This window comes from Tubulanus polymorphus, chromosome 1 (genome assembly GCF_964204645.1).
Source record: "Tubulanus polymorphus chromosome 1, tnTubPoly1.2, whole genome shotgun sequence".
In the NCBI taxonomy this organism is placed as follows: Eukaryota; Metazoa; Nemertea; class Palaeonemertea; order Tubulaniformes; family Tubulanidae; genus Tubulanus; species Tubulanus polymorphus.
The window spans coordinates 8482505-8504218 of NC_134025.1; the positions used below are offsets into that span (position 1 = coordinate 8482505).

Below are 21714 nucleotides of genomic sequence, written 5' to 3' on the forward strand. Positions count from 1 at the left end.
TTATATGGAATTGCAGGAAAACCAGTGCCAACTATATCTTGGTATCGCGAAGGTAAAATCTTGCCTCCATCAAAAGACTTCAAACAGACATATGACAGCAAAACAGCGAAGCTAACCATTCCAGAAATTTTCCCTGAGGATGAAGGCATATTCGAGTGTGTTGCTAAGAATGATGCTGGTGAAGCCCGTTCAAAATCACATCTTCGAGTAACTGGTAAGTATACGCCTCCAGTACCCTGGGTCTATTTACACAATAGCTCTGAATTTTATTATTTTCAATTAAATTTAACTAACAACCTCACTTTATTTCATCAGCGCCTCAAAGGCATATCACCTCTGGTATATACAAGCTTCGAGTACTTTTTACGTGATTTAATTCATTTGATCAAGATAAAATATACTTGACATATCCTGTTCATACACTTCATAGTGCACACAAAATGTTTGGTCACTTTGTAGATAAAATAATAACTCTTGTAAATATCAATTGCTCTTCTCATCTTAATGGCTCTGAATTATATTAAGATTTGTGCTTTTCATTACCTCTTGCAGCTAATTCTGTAACAATTGCTGCAATCTGTCACTGGAATGTACTGCTGAAATAAACAGAAATATTCTTTCAATGGAGCCTTTGAGATCAGATATATTGTATTACATGATTCAAGTAATCATTGCCAGTTATGGCTTTGAATCAGCGATTTACTTACTTGAGTCAACAACTCAATCAATGGGTTGAACATGGCCCCTTTTTCATTTAATTTGTTGGCAAACACTGAAAAAAGCTTGTACCTTTGAGATATTTATTGATCAAGGGGCTTCTAATTGACCGATAACACTCAATATACAATGATCATTGCATGCTTATTATATGCTTTACAGTGCCAGATCACAGTATGAAGAAACCGCCTGTATTTGTGAAGGAACTTTCTCCAAAAAGAGTGAATGATGGTGAAAAAATAGTTCTCGAATGTACTGTCAATGGTAAGATTTAAGAAGAGATCATTCCAGTTAAAACTAATTGCTAAACATAGATCTTTTTTGTGGCTTTTTTTACCTAAGATATTGTTGAATTCATGCAAAATCTATTTCTAATGTAGGAAATCCTGAGCCAGTGATTACTTGGTTTAAAGACAAGACTGAGCTTAAGTCGACTGCTGATTTCCGTCTGTTGTTTGATGGAGCAACTGCTCGCCTAGAGATCGACGAGGTTTACATGGACGATGATGGTGAATATGTCTGCATAGCAAAAAATCCCGTCGGAGAAGTAAAGACATCCAGTAAAGTCACTGTCATTGGTAAATATTGAATAATTTAACTAATGATAGGATAGATCAACTGTAGTCAGCAATTGGAAGCCAATGTCTTAATTACTGGCATTGATTGTGGCACTTGCTTGTTTGGAGAACTGTAGTTAGTCAATATTATATCAGATATATACAAATGTACACACATGACTACCGGTACTGCAGTTGGTTCTCTGATATGTCATAAGTATGTGTTCAGCTTGTAAGGATATGATTTGTTTCAAAATAATATTGCGTCATTTTGGATTGTCAGGTCAAAAATCGAGTACATCCAGTTCCGATGGCCGCCATGGCGAGCGGTCACCACCGCGATTCACAAAAGAATTGCAGGATCAAGAAGTTATGGATGGTGACCGTGTTGAAATGGCTGTCAAAGTCAAGGGTAAGTTGAAGTGATTCAAACCTAATTTGTTATGCTATGCTATTTACAAACTGTCTTCTAGTTTTCTGAAGTTAGTATTTTATCTCTTAAATTGAATGAAACTCTCATTACTAATTTTTCTAATTTTGAAGAACTTATAGTTGCATGGAGTGGTTTAACCTGGGAATTTTCAGTATTCACCAGCCTGCTCCTGCATGAAAAGCCTTGTTATTTCGCACAAATTCATTCCAGGTAGACCGGTTTGGGTCCGTAATCAAATCAAGCTCTTCCCACATATCCCAGTTCACAAAAAATTCCAACACTCCGGCATGCAAAAACCTGTTTCAAACGGTGATATAGGCACAGCATGTCACTTATTCAAAGGTAAATAGAGCACCAGATTCAAATGTGCTCATATCGGTATTATATTTACCATTTAGAATAGAATTTATTATATGTTCGATAATTGATATTCATTGCATGTTCAGTTTTTTTGTCATACTGACTACTAACCTACGTTTAAGTGTAAGTTAATGATAATCTCATTTAACCATCAAACATGTCTCGATAGGGATTAAATGTTACCCAGTGTATATAATCCATGTGATGTTTTGTGTTGACTTAATCTATCTCGTATTGCATTGCACTAGCATCTGTTAAACCACATCATGCATGTCTCATTTAGGGATTTCATAGGACATTTTCGACAATATTCATACATATTGATTATCACATAGAACGTCTCATTAAGAAAAGCTTTTGCGTAGTAGCAAAAATTCATAGATTAGTCTTTATGAATTTTTGGTAATAGGCATATTACCTACCTTATACCTATTGTTTTGTCATTGTTGTGTACACACACCCCTGTTTTGTGATTACAGGAGCACCCCATGAATCTGTGTTTTATAGTACTGATGATTCCTTTGCCGGTAAATGTTTAACTTAGTTTCCTTCTTGCTGAAACTTGTTGAAATGTCTTTGTTAGCTTCTTTGGAGATGAAATATCATTCAATTTATCATTATTCGCTTCATGAATTTCAGCAATTTTTTCTATAATATTCTCTAAGATTGAATACTTTAAAAAATCAATGTATCATTATGAATCAATAGAACTATTCAATCTTGGTGGAATCCAATTGCACAATAATTGTAGTAAATCCTAAATAACTGAAGCAAACCTGCATATCTTGAAAACCTTGCACATAGATAATGTATCAATGACCTGCATGCTTAAAACATAGAAATCTTCATATTAATTAAATTCATAAAATCTATGTTTTTTAGACATATAATTCGTACAGTGCTTATGAATCTCTTTTTTAGAATCTGAGGATGAAATTCAGCCAGAGTTCATTAAAAAGCTTGAACCACTCAGCATTGAGGAAGGATCTACTGCTACTTTAACTGTTGAAATTGAAGCCAATCCTCCGGCCACTGTTCAATGGTCAAAAGATGGAAAGAAAGTCAAGAAATCGGAACGATTTAAAGTTAAACACACTGGATCTGTTTATACATTAGAAATCTCTCATACTTTGGCGACAGATGCTGGAAAATATACTTGTACTGCTGAAAATATTAAAGGTTCTATAAAATGTGAGATGAATCTCATGGTAGCTGAACTGCCGGAGGCCGACTCAGGCATGGACTATCGGACCTTGCTCAAATCTCGTCCCGAATTACAAGAAGCCTCAGCCGATGAAGAGTTGACTGAAGATAAAGAGGTTTCACAACATGATTTCCGCGATGTTATTAAGAGACATGGTGTAAAGCCAAAACAACGACCAGAATTCAAAACAAAACTAGTCGACCAGAATGTAAAAGAAGGAAGTGAGGTGACCATGTCATGTGAAGTTGTTGGAAATCCAGAGCCAACTATTCAATGGCAACAGAATGGAAAGGATATTAAGGTAATTTGCATAATTGGTACATTTTATGAATCAATATCATGAGGAACTAATTTTGATTGAATCTTAATCTCATCTTTCGAAATATCTCATATGATTATTTTGAAAGCTTATATTTTAACTAATTCGTTTGATTTCAATTTTTTCAGCAATCACGATTTTTCAAAATGTCCTATGATGATGTAGTGGCTAAGCTTGTAATAGCTGAAGCTTATCCCGAAGATGAGGGAGAGTACACCTGCAAGGCCACAAATGAAGGCGGTACTGCTTCACAGACATGCGATCTTTATGTTGATGGTAAGTACCTGATAACTTTTTGACTTGAAAAAAAAAAAACAAACAATGCACTGAATGCATAATCAGCTGGCTCGTTCCATTAAGAAATAACATTCACTGGGAATTTCTTACAAGTTGCATAGTCGAGTATGATTGGTATCAAAACAACTGTAAATGTTTGTGAATTCTTCCCTGGTTTTTATAAGAAATACATAAATGAGATTTGCAATTAAGTGTTGGAGGCTCTTGGGACTAGAATAGCTGTGTAAAATAGGTTGACAAACCTAATCAAATTTTGCCCAGTTAACATACAGTATTATGTGATTAAATACATTATTGACTTGAAAATAAAATTTGAATATGTCCAACATCTTTGTCCTTGAGTAAAGATTTCTTTGAATTCTGTGAGGTTATTAATCAACCTTTTGAGTAATAAGTAGTGATTCTAAACCAGTTGAGTAAGTTATTTTTCGTAATATAATCATGATTTCTTGAAATATAGATTTGCAACGTAATATCTAGATAGTAGGTTGAACTCTGATTTGAACTATTATTCTATAAATCAAACGAACATTTTACATCGGTGATACTGATTCACAATGCTATGTATGATTAGATTCAACACAGAATATGGTTATACTAAGGGGTGAGGACTTGGAATATGTATTTAGATAATGCAGATTTGCAGGGTATTTATGATTTTTCTGTTTATTTTTAAAGAAGTGAAAGATTTTGTACCAAAGAAGACTACTGAAGGAGGAGATCTGACACCTATATTTGAGGAACTACCAAAAAATGTATCGGTGAAGAAAGGCAAAACGATCACTCTGAAAGCTGTTTTCAGTGGTTCGCCGCAACCAACCGTGAAATGGTTGATCGCTGGCCAAGAGATTAAAGCAGGTACGGTACGCTTGATTATTTGTTATTTGTTGTGTCAATATTTATTTCGTTGACTGCCTACTACAGATAAAGCGCTGGTTAGAATCAGTGATCCATGGTTTCCACTTGAAATGATCATTAGAATTTCATTTCATTTCATGTTCAAACCACCTTTTGATCATTTTCAAACTTCCTCTTAGGGAACACACTTTGCATTGCATTTCTACCATTCTAAATAGGATACAATCTATCTTTTCTGCAGGTGGCCGAGTTAGAATAGAATCTATCCGTGACAAGACATCTCTGACAATCAAAGACAGTACGCCAAAAGACACCGGTAGATACGAAGTCATTATCAATAACAAACTTGGCACTGACAGCACTCGGGCTTCAGTCACAGTTGAAGGTAAAAAGCAAATGGATAGAATTATTTTCAAAAATATAAAAGTTATTGAAAGGTTAAAAAGCTATGCATATACGATGATTTTGTCAAAATTTGAAATGGTAATTCCGAAATATAGTTTAGTGCAAGAAATTGTAATTCTGTAACTGTATTTGGTTTATTACAGACATTCCTAATCCTCCAGCTGGGAAACCAGTAACTTCACGCGTGACAAAGAACTCGCTAACACTCTCATGGTCCGGACCGAACTACGACGGTGGCAGTCCAGTTACAAATTACATCGTCGAAGCTATCAAATTAGGCTCTGAATTTGAGAGGTGGCGCGTGCTTACATCAAATTGTAAGGTGAGTTGATGTATCTACTAATGAATTGATCATAATTGATTAGTGATTTGGTGGCATAATTGATTATTTGATTGCAGCAATCATATACTTTTATCCAGTTTTATGTTTTGTTTGTCCAGCGCTAATAATGCACAATAGCTCGATAGTATGACTTTACATAAACCGTGGCAATAATGACTGGACAAGTATATTTATGTTTGTGGGGTCAATGAGCAGAGTATACTTCCAACCAAATTCTTATCTCTGAGTATATGTATGAAAACATACGTATAGTTGAAAGGATTCCTGTGTATATTGCCTGCTTTATCTGAAATAAGAATCAATTGAGGAACCAGTTTTGATAGTGGCTAGATAAAGTTATTATAGTGACTGGACTAGTTGATTTTATATTCAGTTCATCTCCCATTGTTGAGGAAGTAACTTGTTCAATAGATAAGTAAATCGGAATATATATACTCAATAATACATTGCAGAGTACATCATACCAAGTGAAAAATCTCGAAATGGACAAGGAATACCAGTTCCGTGTACGTGCTGAGAATAAACATGGATCCAGTGACCCTAGTGAATTATCAAAAGAAACACTTATGACTGATGATCTGGCTACAAGTCTATCAGAAGATGAGAGTAAGTTTATATCATTTACAGTTGATGATTTCCATTTCAACAACTTTATCTAACAACAGATGCCATAATGAAGTAGCCAATCCAAAAAAAAATAATTCATTTTTTAAAGTCTTCCTTTTGGCATTCTTAACCTGACGATGAACATTGCATGACACCAAAAGTTTGCATGATAAGATCTGTTGAAGCAATTAGCATCTAACTAAAGAAAAGTTGAAAATTGAAGGACACATTATCAAGAAACTTATTACCTGATAATACTGACTTTCACTAAGTATTTCATGATTTCTTCTTCTAAAACTTGTAGATGTTTCCTTTTGACTTATTTTTGTTTTCATACTAACCTAGACATTTCTCGTCTGAATTTCCATTTTCTTTGTGCAGAGTGGGAGCCAAATCAAAAATATTCGTTCATATGATAACTGAGGTGTGCATGTGTTTTCCTTGTAGTTTTAACAAAGTATCCTATGCTGTGGCGTAGAACTAGTCTTTGGGAAACGGTGGTTGAATCTGAAGTTGATGGTAAATAATATATGAGAAATTGGCTTGATTTTCACTTACACGTGATGATATACGTGATTTCACCAACCACAGGGCAAACGTGCAGGCATAAAAAACTGAAACAGCTTTCTGTGGTATGCTGTGAAATGAAAAATTTTGTAAGCACCACCACTGCACTTTTCATACTGCGGTTGCAATGATATAACCTATTCATTTCACAATCATGAAATGTATTAGAATAGATTTATATCACCAAGAACAATATATGTTTTATTAACCAGTATCTGTAATATCATGTATTCATTTGAAAGAGCACTGTGTGTAACCACCAAGTAATTAATTTGATAATTCCGAAAACACATACTAACTCAATTTGATTTTAATGTTCTTGAATATTAATCTTTTATTTTGTTTTTTTTAATCTAAAGCTGATGGTTCCTTCAATCCAGGTGAAGTTCAAGTCAAGGTCAATCAGGACTATCATCAGTTCTATGATGTTCTTGAAAAACTTGGAAAGTAAGTACATATATTATTCTGAAGTACACTACAATATTTCCATAGTGAAACAAAAACAATGAACACATTTACTTTCCTTACAGGGGACGATTTGGCAGTGTTCATATGGTCAAAGAAAAAGCAAGCAAGCGAAAGTTTGCTGCTAAAGTCATCAAATATCGCACATCAGAGAAAGATGAGCGATTCTGTGAAATTGACATTATGAAAGAATTGCGACACCCAAATCTTGTCCAATTATGGGATGCTTATGATTTGAAACGAACACTAGTCATTATTATAGAATAGTAAGTCTAGACCTATGTATTTCTGTAGGATTATCATGTTGCTTAAGAGCTACATTTAGATATTGATATTTCAGTGTCGGTGGTGGTGAATTGTTTGAGCGAATCGTTGATGAGGAATTTGATCTCACTGAAAAGGACTGCATCGGTTTCATGCAACAAATCTGTAATGGACTTCGATTCATGCATCAACACAACATACTGCATTTAGATCTGAAACCTGAAAATATTTTATGCATTGACAAACAGAGTACAAACATCAAACTCATTGACTTTGGTTTAGCTCGACGATTTGACCCGAAAAAGGAGTTGAAGGTACTCTTTGGAACACCTGAATTTATTGCTCCTGAAGTTATCAACTATGACAGAGTTGGATTTACCACAGACACTTGGAGCCTTGGCGTCATCTGCTATGTTCTGTGAGTACTTGAATAATGATATTCTCAATGATTATGATTATCTTAATATGACCTTAGATACTGACAATGCCAGTGTTAATTTTACAGATTATCAGGGTTGTCTCCATTTGCTGGTGATAATGATCAGGAAACATTCGCAAATGTAACTGCAGCTAAATGGGACTTTGAGGACGATGAGTTCTTAGATATATCCGATGATGCTATAGAATGGATTGAAAAATTACTTCTAAAGAACAAAGAGTAAGCATTAAATTTCATGGAGTATGAGTGACTGACCCAGTATGTGCGAGTTAGTTGGGAATCAGATTCTGTCTATTTTTTTTCCAGTTTTTGATAGATACATGTTTCTGATGATAACTAAATTATTTTTGTAGCAAACGTATGGATGTGGAAGCCTGTTTGGCCCATCGATGGCTCGCTCAACCCACAGACCAAATGAAAGAGAAGAAATTAAGCAAAGAAAAATTAAAACACTTCCTCGCCAAGAGAAAGTGGCAGGTATGTAAATATGATCTGACAAAATTTTGTTTATGACAAGACAAACATTAAAGTTATATGAATTCAATGTGACTGGTTCAGAGTCTGGATGACTGCTTGCTTCTAAGTTGTAAGAAATGATTGAAATTTCATTATAACATACATAAAATTTTGAGTGCTTTACATGTACAATAACTGCATGAATACTTCCTAATCCTAAACTTAAGAAAAGTTGAAAATAAAGTATGATTTAGCGGATAGATCATGACTTAACTCTTCCAATGCATGTTTAGATTTGATGTTAAGCCATTAATCAGTTGTTGAATATGAAATAGTTCATATAAACTTTGACAATTTATTATAAACTAACAATTACCGGTAGGTCACTATTTTTGTTGTTTTCATTAATTGCATGATGCATGGTGTTCTGATTTGTATTTTGTAGAAAACCGGGAATGCAATTCGAGCTATTACACGTTTGTCCCAGCTTCACAGTCGTTCTAGTAGCATGCCACGTGCTCACAGTGAAAGTAGTTTATTGAGTGGTGAATCAGACTCTGAACTCAGCGATGCGTCCGTTTCACCAGCGGGACATAGATCTTTTACTCTCATTGATACCTAACCAGTTCGTCATAGAAACCGCCCGAAATCTTCTCACGGTCTGCTGTCATTTGTGTGTTCAGGTACAACAAGAAGCAGACGAATTCCTTGAATTGTCAAGCACTGATAAAGATCTGGAGAAGGCAAGCTTCTCCAAGAAGATGAAAGACAATGAACTGTTTGAAGGTGACACGGCACTCTTCGAGGTTAAAGTCACGTCTGCACCGAAATCCCGCGTCATTTGGTACAAGAATGATCGCGTGATGAAACCGGCAAAACATGTTGTATTCAAGCAAGAGAAAAATGGCGTTTATTCGTTGATGATTGAAAATGTTTCGATCGAAGATGACGCCGAATACAGTTGTGTGGCTTGGAATGCTGCTGGCCGCCGTTCGTGTGATGCCCAGCTGTTTGTCGAAGCTGTACAATCACCGTAACTTATTCATTAAATCATGTTCATTATCATCTTCATCATTATTATTATTATTGAAACAAAACTACTTGTTCATATCGTATTAATTGATTTGTTGTGATGAAAGATAGTTATCAAATCTTTTAAATGATCTAAAATGATTATGTTGTAATATGATCGAGCAAAGAATTTTCTCGGGTATGCACAAATGTTGTATGGTTTTTGATTTTGTGGACACTGCTGTATTTGACAATTTTGTGAATATCCTGACAAAATTTCACCATTCTGGGTTACCTGTACACGATTTTTTTGTATCTATTTATTTCGTAGCATATGATTATTGATGAAATCGACTCCTTGAACAAATTTTGTTGGAGACCATTTTGATATGCATTGTTATTCTTTTCCTGAGAGAAAACTTACGATGTGATTTGCACTGAATTATGACGAATCTTCTTATGCGCGTGTAACCGGGTGTAATCCTACCACCCGACATGCAATTGTTGAAATTTTTATTGTTACTATGGTAACCAAGTTATGTCTAGTTGTATTTGCATAAAGAAGGTTAAAAGAGCTAAATTTTGTTGTAGTTTCCCATTCAAGATGCTGTCTTTTTTGTTGCCTTATACCATATTGTAGTAAACCTTCTCTAGTTTATACAACTTAAAATCTTTAAGATGACATGGCTTTGGTGGCCTCCCGTGTTTTTGTACTGACTATGTGATATTGAGATATGAAGTGACAGAAATACCAGATTATGTAAAATGGTGAATGCTGCCCTTGTTGAAAAGTGGCTGCACCCATTCCAGATTATGTACATGTAATCTTTAAGATACATCACTGCATAAATGACCAATATGTTAAAAGAAAACTCGTCTGAGTTACGACTAACAATTGCTGTGGTTAGATCCCTATTGAGTGATTTTGGAGTCTCGGAAATTGAAACTTAAGACCATTAAATTTCTGAACATTAATTTTCGATGAAGTTACTAAGTGGTTCATGATGGATTGCTGGGGATTGAGTACACGTTTGTGGCTATCTTCAGTTTAACTACCCTCTCTTTATTCATCGTGGACCACTTTGCTAACTTCTTTAACTTAGACCTGGGCACATGAATGACTGTTTGTGATATTTGGTGGAATATTCGTTTACGAAAGTACGATGGCTCCAATCACCTGTTAATGCTTATTTTTGAAATTAATCATTCACAAGCTGTTTTGCTACAATCTTCACCTATTTGTGTTATCACAAATATTATGATAAAAATTTACCGTTAAAGCTTTGTAACTTTGTTTGACCCAATAAATCCTGCTGTGCCTATTAGACAAAATATCCAGTTTTATTGTTAGTATTTTGAAGAATAAATGGAAAAATCCTGGAACAATCTATGAGACCTTTCATCTGAGCGTCATGATCAATTTGGAATTATCGATTGAAAATTATTTCAGTAGTGTGTCAGTAATTGGAAAATTATTCAGTGGACAGACCCAACTGGAGACAGATCAGACCTTAATCGTCAACGGACAGCACTAGGAATTTAAAATTTTGTGGAATATCTAGGCCTACTGTGTCATACGAATTATACAGAAATTTACAACACTACCTTAAAATATGTATTTATGTGCACTTACAATTTTAGATTCACACACATATCTTAATTTTCGATTTCTTTCTCGGTAGTTTTTCTACCATAACAACCTAATTCAAGCAATATTACTCAAAAATTAGAATCTATCTAATTTCATCGTCGTTGATCTAATTACTATGGTTATACTCAGATGGACATTCTACAGAACCGCCATCAGGGTGGCCTTTTTGCCTTTTACAGTAAACAGAGCACATCATCAAATTAACTTTTTCATTAAAAAGATAGTTTAACAATCTGCGACATTTTCAAAGAATACAGAATTTATTCAGTCGACTCCGAGCCGCTGTCAGATCTTGACCGTAATGTGCTGCTCCTATATTAATTACTAGCGGTGAACGTGTGAACTAACTCAGCCACACAATATTCCTACTGTGGCATGCGAGTTCGCATCCTCGCTTGCCAGGGGTCCGGTATCACTCTCGAACTCTAGACTGGTTGCCGGTCTCTACCTTCAGTTAGAGACCGCTAGAGACCGGTTGATCCCGTCCTCCATTTTACATTTTCGATGCATGTCAAACATGTCATTACATCGTACCGCAAGGACTGAGAATCACGAATCCTTTACGCAACACCTACCATACCCAGTATTCCGAAATACTCTGCAAGATATTCTCGAAGAAACTACAAAACCCTCTCATCAGTGTCATGTACAGCAAGCAGCGGCAGATTAAGAATCAACTCCAACTACTACTCAATGATCACCAACTTAACGAAACTCAGAGAACCGCTATCGAATCCACTGCCAACCGAATCCACGATCAACACATCAAGTCAGCACTTCATACCAAATACAGAAAATTCGACAAACTGAAAAAACTAGAACCAGCCAACACTACCGCCAACTCCAATGTCGTCAATCTGTCTACATACGAACCATCTCAAGCCGAACTAAATGTTCTCTCCAAAGGTCTGAGCTTTTGTCCCGCCAACAATATCGACAAAGTTCAACTCTGCGGCGACATGGAACAATTTTTCAGACACCTCCGCCTCAAAGAATTCTTCCCCAGAAAGAATACTATCGACACAGGAACCTCTACATCCACACAGTATCGACCAGAAACAGAAACCACCACAGTACAAGCCGATACCGAAAACACGCCACACACACAGATCACCAGTTCAGGCACCACAGACATCACACCAAGTGATTGTAGCAGACTACCTGTACCCGTACTCAAGACCCAATCCAGTTGGTCTCCCCCCGAAGGCCGCAACACCAAGCTCGATCTTTACATCACCAGCTTCAGAAACAGAGTCAGATCAGAAATCATCAACACCAGACCTAAAACTCAATACAATCTCACTACAGCAGAACGAAAAGCCATACTTACACTCAGAAACAACGGAGACATCATCATCAAACCTGCCGACAAAGGAGGCGCCACTGTCATCATGAATCGAAACGACTACATCAACGAAGCACACCGCCAACTTCACAACACCGACTTCTACAAAAAACTCGACCAAGACCCCACCAGCGAGTTTACCAAAAAACTCAAACAACTTATCAAACCTCTACCCACAGAATTGAAGAACTATCTACTCGCCACAATACCAGCTGATCCAACACTGGACACCTTCTACATTCTCCCGAAGATACACAAGAAGAATAACCCCAGACGCCCAATCATCTCCGGCATCGGAACCATCACCGAGAATATATCAGGCTACATACGTAGATCGTCTCCTACGCCCATACGCAGCGAACACACCCAGTTACATACAAGACACCACAGATTTCATCAACAAACTCGCAAACATCCCAGCAGACCTCCCAGCAGACACCCTACTCGTCACTATGGACGTCACAGCCCTCTACACTAGCATACCACATGAAGATGGACTTACCGCGATTTCCAGAACCTTACCTAACAACGAAAACTCACAGACCATCATTGATCTCACCAAGTTCATACTTTAACACAACTACTTCAAATTCAACGGATCGCTCTACACCCAGACCAAGGGTACAGCTATGGGCACCAGAATGCCCCCCCCCCAATACGCCAACATATTCATGTCTGTCCTTGAAGAAGACTTCCTCCAAACAGAGCAGCACTCACCACTTTTATACAATCGCTTCATCGACGACATCTTCATCATTTGGACGCATGAGCTTGAAAAACTACTTGAATTCCACAGAAACTTCACCAACTTTCATCCAGCTATCGAACTCAGCCTCGAACACTCGCCTCTTCAAATTCCTTTTTTAGACACTCTAGTTAAAATCATCAACGGCAAACGCGAAACATCGCTCTACAGAAAACCTACTGACACCTACAGCTACCTTCACGGCACCAGCTTTCACCCACCACACACCACGAGATCCATCGTCTTTAGTCAGGCCATTCGCTACCACAGAATCTGCTCCAACACTCAAGACCGCGACCAACACCTACAACAACTGAAAAATGCATTCCACCAACTCCAGCACAACCCTGAAACCATCGACCAACAAATCACTCGCGCTACTCACATACCCAGAGAAAGAACACTCCAATACAAACCGCCCACGTTAGAAGAAACCGAAAGAATCCCCATCGCAGTCACCTACAGTCCGCACCTACGCAGAATCCAACGAATCATATCAGATCTCCAACCCATAATCGAAGAGGATGATCATCTACGCGACATACTACCACTAAGACCAGTCATCGCGTACCGCCAACCAGCTAACCTAAGAAAACTCCTCATCAGCAGCAAACTATCCACCGAAGAAGACTCAGATAACAATTACACGCGCCCCTGCAACAAATCTAGATGTCAACTCTGCCCTCTCATCAACTCATCACCGACGGTCACCGCAGCCAACAACCAACAACTCAAAGTCACTGGACCCTACACATGCGATTCCACCAACGTTGTTTATGCCATCACATGCGATATCTACCCTGGAACCATCTACATCGGAGAAACTGGACAAACATTACGTCAACGCTTAAACGGTCACAAATTTGATATCAGACAAAAGAAAATGGATAAACCTATCGGCGAACATTTCAATCTTCCGAACCATACCATCAGCAACCTTAAAGTGACCGCGTTACATAAAATGAACACTTCTAATAAACATACGCGCGAAATCATGGAACAAAAACTCGTTCAACGCGGTGATACTGTTAATCTTGGCCTCAATCGCGATCTAGGATTCATGTCCCACTACAGAACGTAATTTTGTATGTTATTCATCGTATCTGAACTTATCTCGGACTTCCATCTCTTGTTATTCGTTGCTTTTAGATTCCATCTGTTTATTTTCTTTGATATACTTTTATTTTTGATTTATTTCTCGGTGATTTGTTTTAGTTTGTTGTTCCTTAATTAATTAATTATCTACTCACTCACTTAGTTATTAATCATCATGTCACTCATCATTTATTTGTAATTACTCTTCTCACTCAGTTCTCTGTAATTCGTGTCTATCTACCTATAAATACCGTTGTTTTTCCATTGAATATACTCATTCACCTGATGAAGCTTCTATTCATTAGAAGCGAAAGCTCGTGACTCAAATAAATAGTTAACCTATACAGTACTACTCGTCTCGTTACTTATGTCATTATCGTAATACCTCCGGGTTAAAATGGCGTCTCATCGAATAAGCGAAACTAGGAGTAATTTCAAAATCGCACTGGAATGACTGATTACAGTAAATCAGCTGATAATCTATGAATCATAAATGTAATCAGCAAACAAAAGGAAATTTAAAGACCGAAGAAAAGGCATTAATTGCTGTAAGTATCGAATTAATCCGCTGATATTTACTCGGAATTCAAACGGAATACTTATTTATTTTGTAAGAAAAAGGGCTCAGCTGTGATAGTCATTCTGAAGGAAGGGGGACACGCTTTCTTTATCAACCGTATGTGGAATATATTCAGTGAATTGTTGTGTTTATGATGATGTGAAAATGACTAGTCTTAATAAAGTTTACAATAGTTGAACTCCTTGTTGACCAGTGTTTTGTGAGATCAGATATTTGGATCCACCGCAGCATCTCTACTTATATTCTCGGTACAGACAGTGAGTTGGGACAGACTTGGGAAACTGTAATTCAGATGATCTGGATATTCGCAATATTTTCCTCTCCTCATGGACCAAACATGATTTTTGCTAGAAATTTAGTATAAAATCCATCACGACAAACTCTTTTTACTGCTATTCTCTATTTATTGTCCACTTCTAGTACAAAATCTTATTTAATATACAGACAGCCTGACAAGACGGTGAAATACGTATTTTGTATTCATTTACTGTTCACAAAATTTAAAAGACTGAAGTGAAGTTACCTGTCGTATAATATTTTCACCACAATGAAATTGACTGCTAATGTCCAGTGTCACGTTCAGAATGACAAATTAATCATCTTAAGTGAACAAACAAATTGCCAGTGTCGTGGCCTCTGCTGCATGGCTGCTTCAGTTCAGTATGTCAGTGACAGTAGAGATTGGTTTATCCATCTCAAGTTCGTTGTTGACTATTGACGACCGTTCCTTCACGCAGGGTAGATTTAGACGGCGCTGTAACGGAGACATCCTGAATTGTATATCGATATTTTCGAAGCCACGTAGTACAGGTGCCCGCGTTACCTGATAGTTTTGGTCGAGTTTCTTTCTTCATTGGTGTAAAAATCGACTTTAAAGCGATCCATGGAACGTAAATTGAGACACTTCGAGGCCAAATTCGGTTTTCGTATCTAGTCCACTAATGGTCGGAACTAATAACCGAATGCGCTTGATTTTCGAACTATTTCCGGAATATAATTTCAACTAACGGACATTCGGTTTCGTTTAGTTCGACTGTAGTCAGATAACTCAGATAACCGAAGGTGGCTCGGGTTCGAGAAAATGATTCACGGACCGGACGTGAAAAGCAGTTAATTTTATAGCTGGGCAGTGAAATGGGGGTGTTACTAAAAACTATGCGCCACTAAAACGAAGACCTATGCACTTTGGGGTATTAGAACTATGCATGACTAAAAAGAAGTCCGAAGATACTCGAAATCATCACTTGGGGCGCTCTGTACCACCTCTGCCGGAAACGTTAATTGCCTGGTCGGTTTTCTCGGGTGCATATTGTCTTTGTTTTTAGTAGTGCTTCGTTTTAGTAACACTCGTTGCTTAACTAAACGAATGACATATTTCAAAATCAATCATATTTATTCTCATACAACAATTATACAAAATACCAGGTTTGTGCTCGAGGAAATATAATGTATGTAAGCTCCTCAAACACGGACTTTCAAAAACAACTAGCCCAACCACCATAGGCGTATAATCTATTAACGAGAGTTAATACGCCCATGGTCCAACCATAGACTCTAAAACAGAAACGTCTATGGCCCACAACCATGGACTCTTAAACGGTGAGTCCATGGCTCCCCGCACTAAAACCAGAGATAGCCTGGCCAAATACTCTGGAAAGCGTAGGATTAAGTAATCAATCTGATTTACATTCTTACATCATTTATTTTCACATACCATATTAACTTTTAGCTTATTTTCTCAAATTTTAATAGTAATTTTATTTCTATTACTATGTATGAAATTGTACTAACTTAAAACAAAGTTACATGTAAGGTATTTAGAAGTCTTTATCTACGGTACCATACATTTCCACTACAGCTGATTTATACAATTTGCATCAATAGGAAAATAACAGAAATACACAAAGAATTATAAACTTTGATCCATAAAAAACCGAAAATTGGACTAGTCTAAGATTATGAATTCGACAATTCATGAGGTCAATAACCGACACTTTGTTATATTTCATGAAATATGAATCTATCATGTCAACTTTTCAAATTACATCGATTGAGGACATCTCGTTTATAAAGAAAAAGCTCAACTTTATTCGATAGGACCTTAATAAATCAATGTTTTATGAATAATTGACATGAACATGTCATTTTATCTCCACAACAACAATTATACCTAAATGACAGGTATTCATGTACTGGAGGAAGTGCCTCAGTCATTTACAAAAACGTGAACTGTATTTCAAAAAAGTCTCCAACATAAAAACATTATAACCAGAGATAGAACCACAAATTCAATCTGGAAAGCTAAAGATTAGATTAAATAAAAAGTCTTTGATTTAATTTTCATTACAAGTTTTGCCACCTTTGCCTTGTCTTTAAGAGGTTTCAAGACATTATCAAATTGGTTATTTTCTAAAATCTACTGATTAATACTGTTCATCCTCATTTATCAAGAGACTGCTCCTCTAATTTGTTACTCTATTTTCCATAAGGGCCTTAATGAAAATAGTATTTTATGAACCATTGATGAGCACCACAGTATGAATGACGAAACATATATATCATTTTATTCTTACACAACAATTATACCCCGCTAAATGAGTTATTCAAAATCAGTTCAACATAAAACCTACAAATTCACTCACTCTGGAAAGCGTAAGGTAAACTAATTAATCTTAGTTATTACAAGTAAACTAAAAACATTGCCAAAATTTTCCTCGTCTGAGAGATTTCTTTATATTTATCAACCAGCTTATTTCACAAATGTTACATTTGAAACAAAGCAGGGTCTGATTTAAGCACTAGTCCAATTGCCCGGGACGAGTATATTTTCATAAGGGCATGTAGGTTATCACAATCACTCGTCCAACGTGCTTGTGTAATTCTATATCTCAAAGCTTTTATCCCACTCGATGCAAGGGATTATTGTGTCACAATCCGACTACTCATGTAGGGCAAGTTGATTTTTGAGGGGGCAAGTGATATTACATATGCTAGCCCGTAGGTCAAGTGGCATTTATTCCTTAGATCAAACCCTTCAAACTATGATAAAGGTTTTTCTTCGTGATGATTTAAGATAAATCGAGTATCTTCATATAAATATGGTTTGACTGATGAAGCTACGGCAACTTCTTAATTTGTATTATTCAACTTGATAGTAGATATAAATACAACTCTTTATAAAGATCAGAAATTCTTCTTGTACAGGCCCCACACAGATGCGGTTAAACTGATAATCAAAACAAAGCTAGGACAATTGTCCAATTAGCACTGTATCCTCGAGTTAGCCTATCAAGAGACTGCTCCTTCTATTCTATGCTCCTGCTAATTAAATCAGTATTTTATGAACCACTGAAAAGCACCACAGTGGAATTGTTGCTATAGAAATTAACAACTAAAAAGTTTCAACATGAATGATGAAAATGTACATCGTTTTATTCACACGACAATAATATCTAAAACGAGGAATCATCATGCAAGTTCCTAATTTCCAAACATGCAAACTGTGTTACAATAACAGTCTGCAACATAAAAGCATTAAACTAGAGATGGAACATACAGATTCACTCTGGAAATCTAAGTATCAACTAATCATTACTTTCACTAGAAAACTAGAATTTTGCCTTGTCTTAAAGATTTCCAAACACCTTGACATTAAACACTAATTATTTTGATATTTTTTTCTGGCAGCTTCGAAAACATCAACATAATCATACAATCAGTAACTAATCAATAACATCAGTAACTTAAGTTTATAGCTGTTTTAAATTCTTTCTAAAAAGTAAAATGTATGTACCAGATGTAAGATAGTAAGTCTACCCCAGTATAACAATAAACAGTCACAGCAGTGATAGAGCGCGGCTAGTTGAAAGGACGGTAGATCTTTCATCACAGTTATTCAAAGCATTCTATCATATCAGTTATTTTTTTCAAGTGTGTTTGATTTAGTTAAGGTTTATGGTTATTTGTTTTGTTCATTACAATAACTGAGTCCGATAGAATGCTTAAAACAACAACAGAAAAGATCTCGGGTTTTCGCTATACTTAGGGAAGGTTGTTCGATAAATGAAGAACCTTGTTGATAAATATTTGAAAAAATCCCTTTTCATGTAAATAGAATATTAATTTGTTGTTTGTTTGTATTGTTGTTTATTATTTCCAACTATCTTTTAATATTATCTATTTATGTATCTACTTGTATTTTGTATTATTTAGTACTTATTATTTTTTGGTTTTTTCATTTATTCTTTTATCAATTATTAATTTATGTACTTGTAGTTTGTATTATGTAATATTTATACTCCTCTATCTACAACTGCAGGCATTTTTTCACAGTAAAGTTTCTGGGCCAATTTTTAAAAGCGCTACCGATTCACTGCCACTCCTTAATAATCATTATACACCCGATTTGAAGCCAAGTGATTATTCATGGGAGCCATCTCATGATATTGATTTACCCATTACAATAAAAGAAGTTCAAACAGCTATAAATAATGAATGTTAAAACGTTAAAAATTAGTCCTAGCTATAACTTTATGCCTTGTTATTCCTAGATTAACCTCTTAAATGTAAATAATGGTCGCCTTTCAAATAAAGCTTTTGTTTTCAAATACGTAGCTATGATCATCAAACAGATTGATGGAGGCTTAAAGGTCGATGTGAAAATCGACATCTACGATTCAATTGTGAATCGGTTACATGGGCCTTCGAAAATAAGAATGCCATCAAATTAGTACATCTACAATTCAGCAAATACTTAATATTTGTACATCAACTGTGGCCAAACGTTATGTTCTATGTTTCCTAATTATGTGATATCTACACGAACAAATAGCCATAGTTGACTATGTTTAACTATGGTGAAGTTTGAAGATTAAACTCACAATATCACATAGAAACTATATCTCAGTTAAGGAGTTAACTCAACAGACCTACCAGTCCAAACTAGGCGCTTGACGCGACCATATACCCCTAGTGACTAACCTAACTTGACTTATCTATCAACCAAGGATCGAAGACCAATATCGTGAATTAATGGAGCTTAGATTTTATAAGACTCTCACATTGCATAAAACATTATAAAATAATATCCTCGAAAACACTATATCAGACTGGTTTGAAAAAGGGTCGTAAGTAAAAAAATCAAAACTTTACTACAGAAGTCCGCTATTGTCTTTGCCGCTCCTGGATCTCAGTGTTTATAACATGCACCATTGTTTATGTAGCTCCTTATAAGATACACTATTGTCTTTGCTGCTTTTAAAACGGTGGTCATCCTGATTCAGTGTTTATGAGATAATCCATTAGCTTTGTCGCTCGAATCAGTGTTTATAAGATTCACTATTGTCTCTGCTGCTCCTGATAAAATGTTTTATAGAAATCAACCACCGATTGTAGAAGAATCCATCGTTGAGTGATTAATCCGTCGCTGGCTCCTCAACTTATATCACCTGGGCGTCTGCAGTTTTCATCAGCAAATGGGTCAATGAGTATTCATCTACTAGTAGATTTTCTGATGAGTAGTTGATCTCAAGCTGAGCTTTTTCTTATAGTTGAAATTTAGCTGCAATGATTAAAAGATGTCCTGTAATGACAAAATATTTCAATAAGAATTAATCGTAATAATTTCATATATATCAAGTTACCTTTTATGATTGCTTGGTTCGTAATCGGCGTGGATCATCTAAGTTGGTTGGTTAATGAGTTGGATTCTAATTGGCCTCGTCTGTGCGCTGTTCCAGTTGGTCGATTTTGGACGAGTAGTTGATCTCAAGCTGGGTTTCTTCTTATAGTTGAAATTTAGCTGCAATGATTAAAAGAAGATATCCTGTAATGACAAAATATTTCAATAAGAATTAATTGTAATAATTTCATGTATATCAAGTTACCTTTTATGATTGCTTGGTTCGTAATTGGCGTGGATCATCTAAAGTTTGTTGGTTAATGAGTTCGATTCTGTTGGCCTCATCTGTGCGCTGTTCCAGTTGGTCGATTTTGGACGAGTAGTTGATCTCAAGCTGGGTTTCTTCTTATAGTTGAAATTTAGCTGCAATGATTAAAAGAAGATATCCTGTAATGACAAAATATTTCAATAAGAATTAATTGTAATAATTTCATGTATATCAAGTTACCTTTTATGATTGCTTGTTTCGTAATTGGCGTGGATCATCTAAGTTGGTTGATTAATGAGTTGGATTCTAATTGGCCTTGTCTGTGCGCTGTTCCAGTTGGTCGATTTTGGACGAGTAGTTGATCTCAAGCTGGGTTTTTCTGATAGTTGAAATTCAGCTGCAATAAAAGAAGATATCCTGTTATGACAAAATATTTCAATAAGAATTAATCGTAATAATTGCATGTATATCAAGTTACCTTATAAAATTGCTTGGTTCGTAATCGGCGTGGATTATCTAAGTTTGTTGGTAAATGAGTTTAATTCTAATTGGCCTCACCTGTGCGCTGTTCCAGTTGGTTAATTTTGGACGAGTAGTTGATCTCAAGCTGGGTTTCTTCTTATAGTTGAAATTTAGCTGCAATGATTAAAAGAAGATATCCTGTAATGACAAAATATTTTAATAAGAATCAATCACAATAATTTCATGTATATCAAGTTACCTTTTAAAATTGTTTGGTTCGTAATCGGTGTGGATCATCTAAGTTGGTTGGTAAATGAGTTGAATTCTAATTGGCCTCATCTGTGCGCTGTTCCAGTTGGTTGATTTTGGAGGAGTAGTTGATCTCAAGCTGGGTTTTTCTGATAGTTGAAATTTAGCTGCAAAGATTAAAAGAAGATATCCTGTAATGACAAAATATTTCAATAAGAATCAATCGTCATAATTCCATGTATATCAAGTTACCTTTTATGATTGCTTGGTTATCGGCGATTATCCTATTAGTTGGTTAGTTAGTTGGCCTCATCTGTGCACTGTTCCAGTTGGTCGATTTTGGACGAGTAGTTGATCTCAAGCTGGGTTTCTTCTTATAGTTGAAATTTAGCTGCAAT

General features: G+C 36.0%; 2 protein-coding genes and 2 long non-coding RNA genes across 4 annotated transcripts in view; 2 read left to right on the top strand and 2 right to left on the bottom strand.

Annotated features, from left to right (window-relative positions):
- Positions 1 to 10625, top strand: part of LOC141899961 (titin-like) — an 89779-nt gene extending 79154 nt beyond the window's left edge. Inside the window, exons 162-180 of the mRNA XM_074786650.1 lie at positions 17 to 214; positions 880 to 981; positions 1098 to 1295; positions 1558 to 1686; positions 1918 to 2049; positions 2547 to 2594; positions 2989 to 3572; positions 3719 to 3866; positions 4566 to 4745; positions 4987 to 5130; positions 5294 to 5472; positions 5946 to 6099; positions 6547 to 6618; positions 7026 to 7113; positions 7197 to 7397; positions 7472 to 7813; positions 7901 to 8053; positions 8188 to 8311; positions 8974 to 10625. Of these exons, the coding sequence (XP_074642751.1) occupies positions 17 to 214; positions 880 to 981; positions 1098 to 1295; positions 1558 to 1686; positions 1918 to 2049; positions 2547 to 2594; positions 2989 to 3572; positions 3719 to 3866; positions 4566 to 4745; positions 4987 to 5130; positions 5294 to 5472; positions 5946 to 6099; positions 6547 to 6618; positions 7026 to 7113; positions 7197 to 7397; positions 7472 to 7813; positions 7901 to 8053; positions 8188 to 8311; positions 8974 to 9327 (3530 nt within the window). The 3' untranslated portion in view covers positions 9328 to 10625. The remainder of the gene's footprint in view (positions 1 to 16; positions 215 to 879; positions 982 to 1097; positions 1296 to 1557; positions 1687 to 1917; positions 2050 to 2546; positions 2595 to 2988; positions 3573 to 3718; positions 3867 to 4565; positions 4746 to 4986; positions 5131 to 5293; positions 5473 to 5945; positions 6100 to 6546; positions 6619 to 7025; positions 7114 to 7196; positions 7398 to 7471; positions 7814 to 7900; positions 8054 to 8187; positions 8312 to 8973) is intronic.
- Positions 10626 to 12968: 2343 nt separating this feature from the next.
- On the top strand, positions 12969 to 14123 carry LOC141900033 (uncharacterized). Its single transcript, XM_074786772.1, has one exon. It carries the CDS (start codon positions 12969 to 12971, stop codon positions 14121 to 14123), a length of 1155 nt encoding a protein of 384 aa, XP_074642873.1.
- Positions 14124 to 20648: 6525 nt separating this feature from the next.
- On the bottom strand, positions 20649 to 21130 carry LOC141915333 (uncharacterized). The gene is made up of 3 exons (XR_012620945.1): positions 21084 to 21130; positions 20846 to 21002; positions 20649 to 20760 (listed from the first exon to the last, which is right to left on the bottom strand). It is a non-coding gene; the product is annotated as an uncharacterized LOC141915333 (long non-coding RNA).
- A 24-nt stretch (positions 21131 to 21154) lies between these two features.
- On the bottom strand, positions 21155 to 21689 carry LOC141915332 (uncharacterized). The gene is made up of 3 exons (XR_012620944.1): positions 21569 to 21689; positions 21327 to 21483; positions 21155 to 21241 (listed from the first exon to the last, which is right to left on the bottom strand). It is a non-coding gene; the product is annotated as an uncharacterized LOC141915332 (long non-coding RNA).
- Between the last annotated feature and the right edge of the window lie 25 nt (positions 21690 to 21714).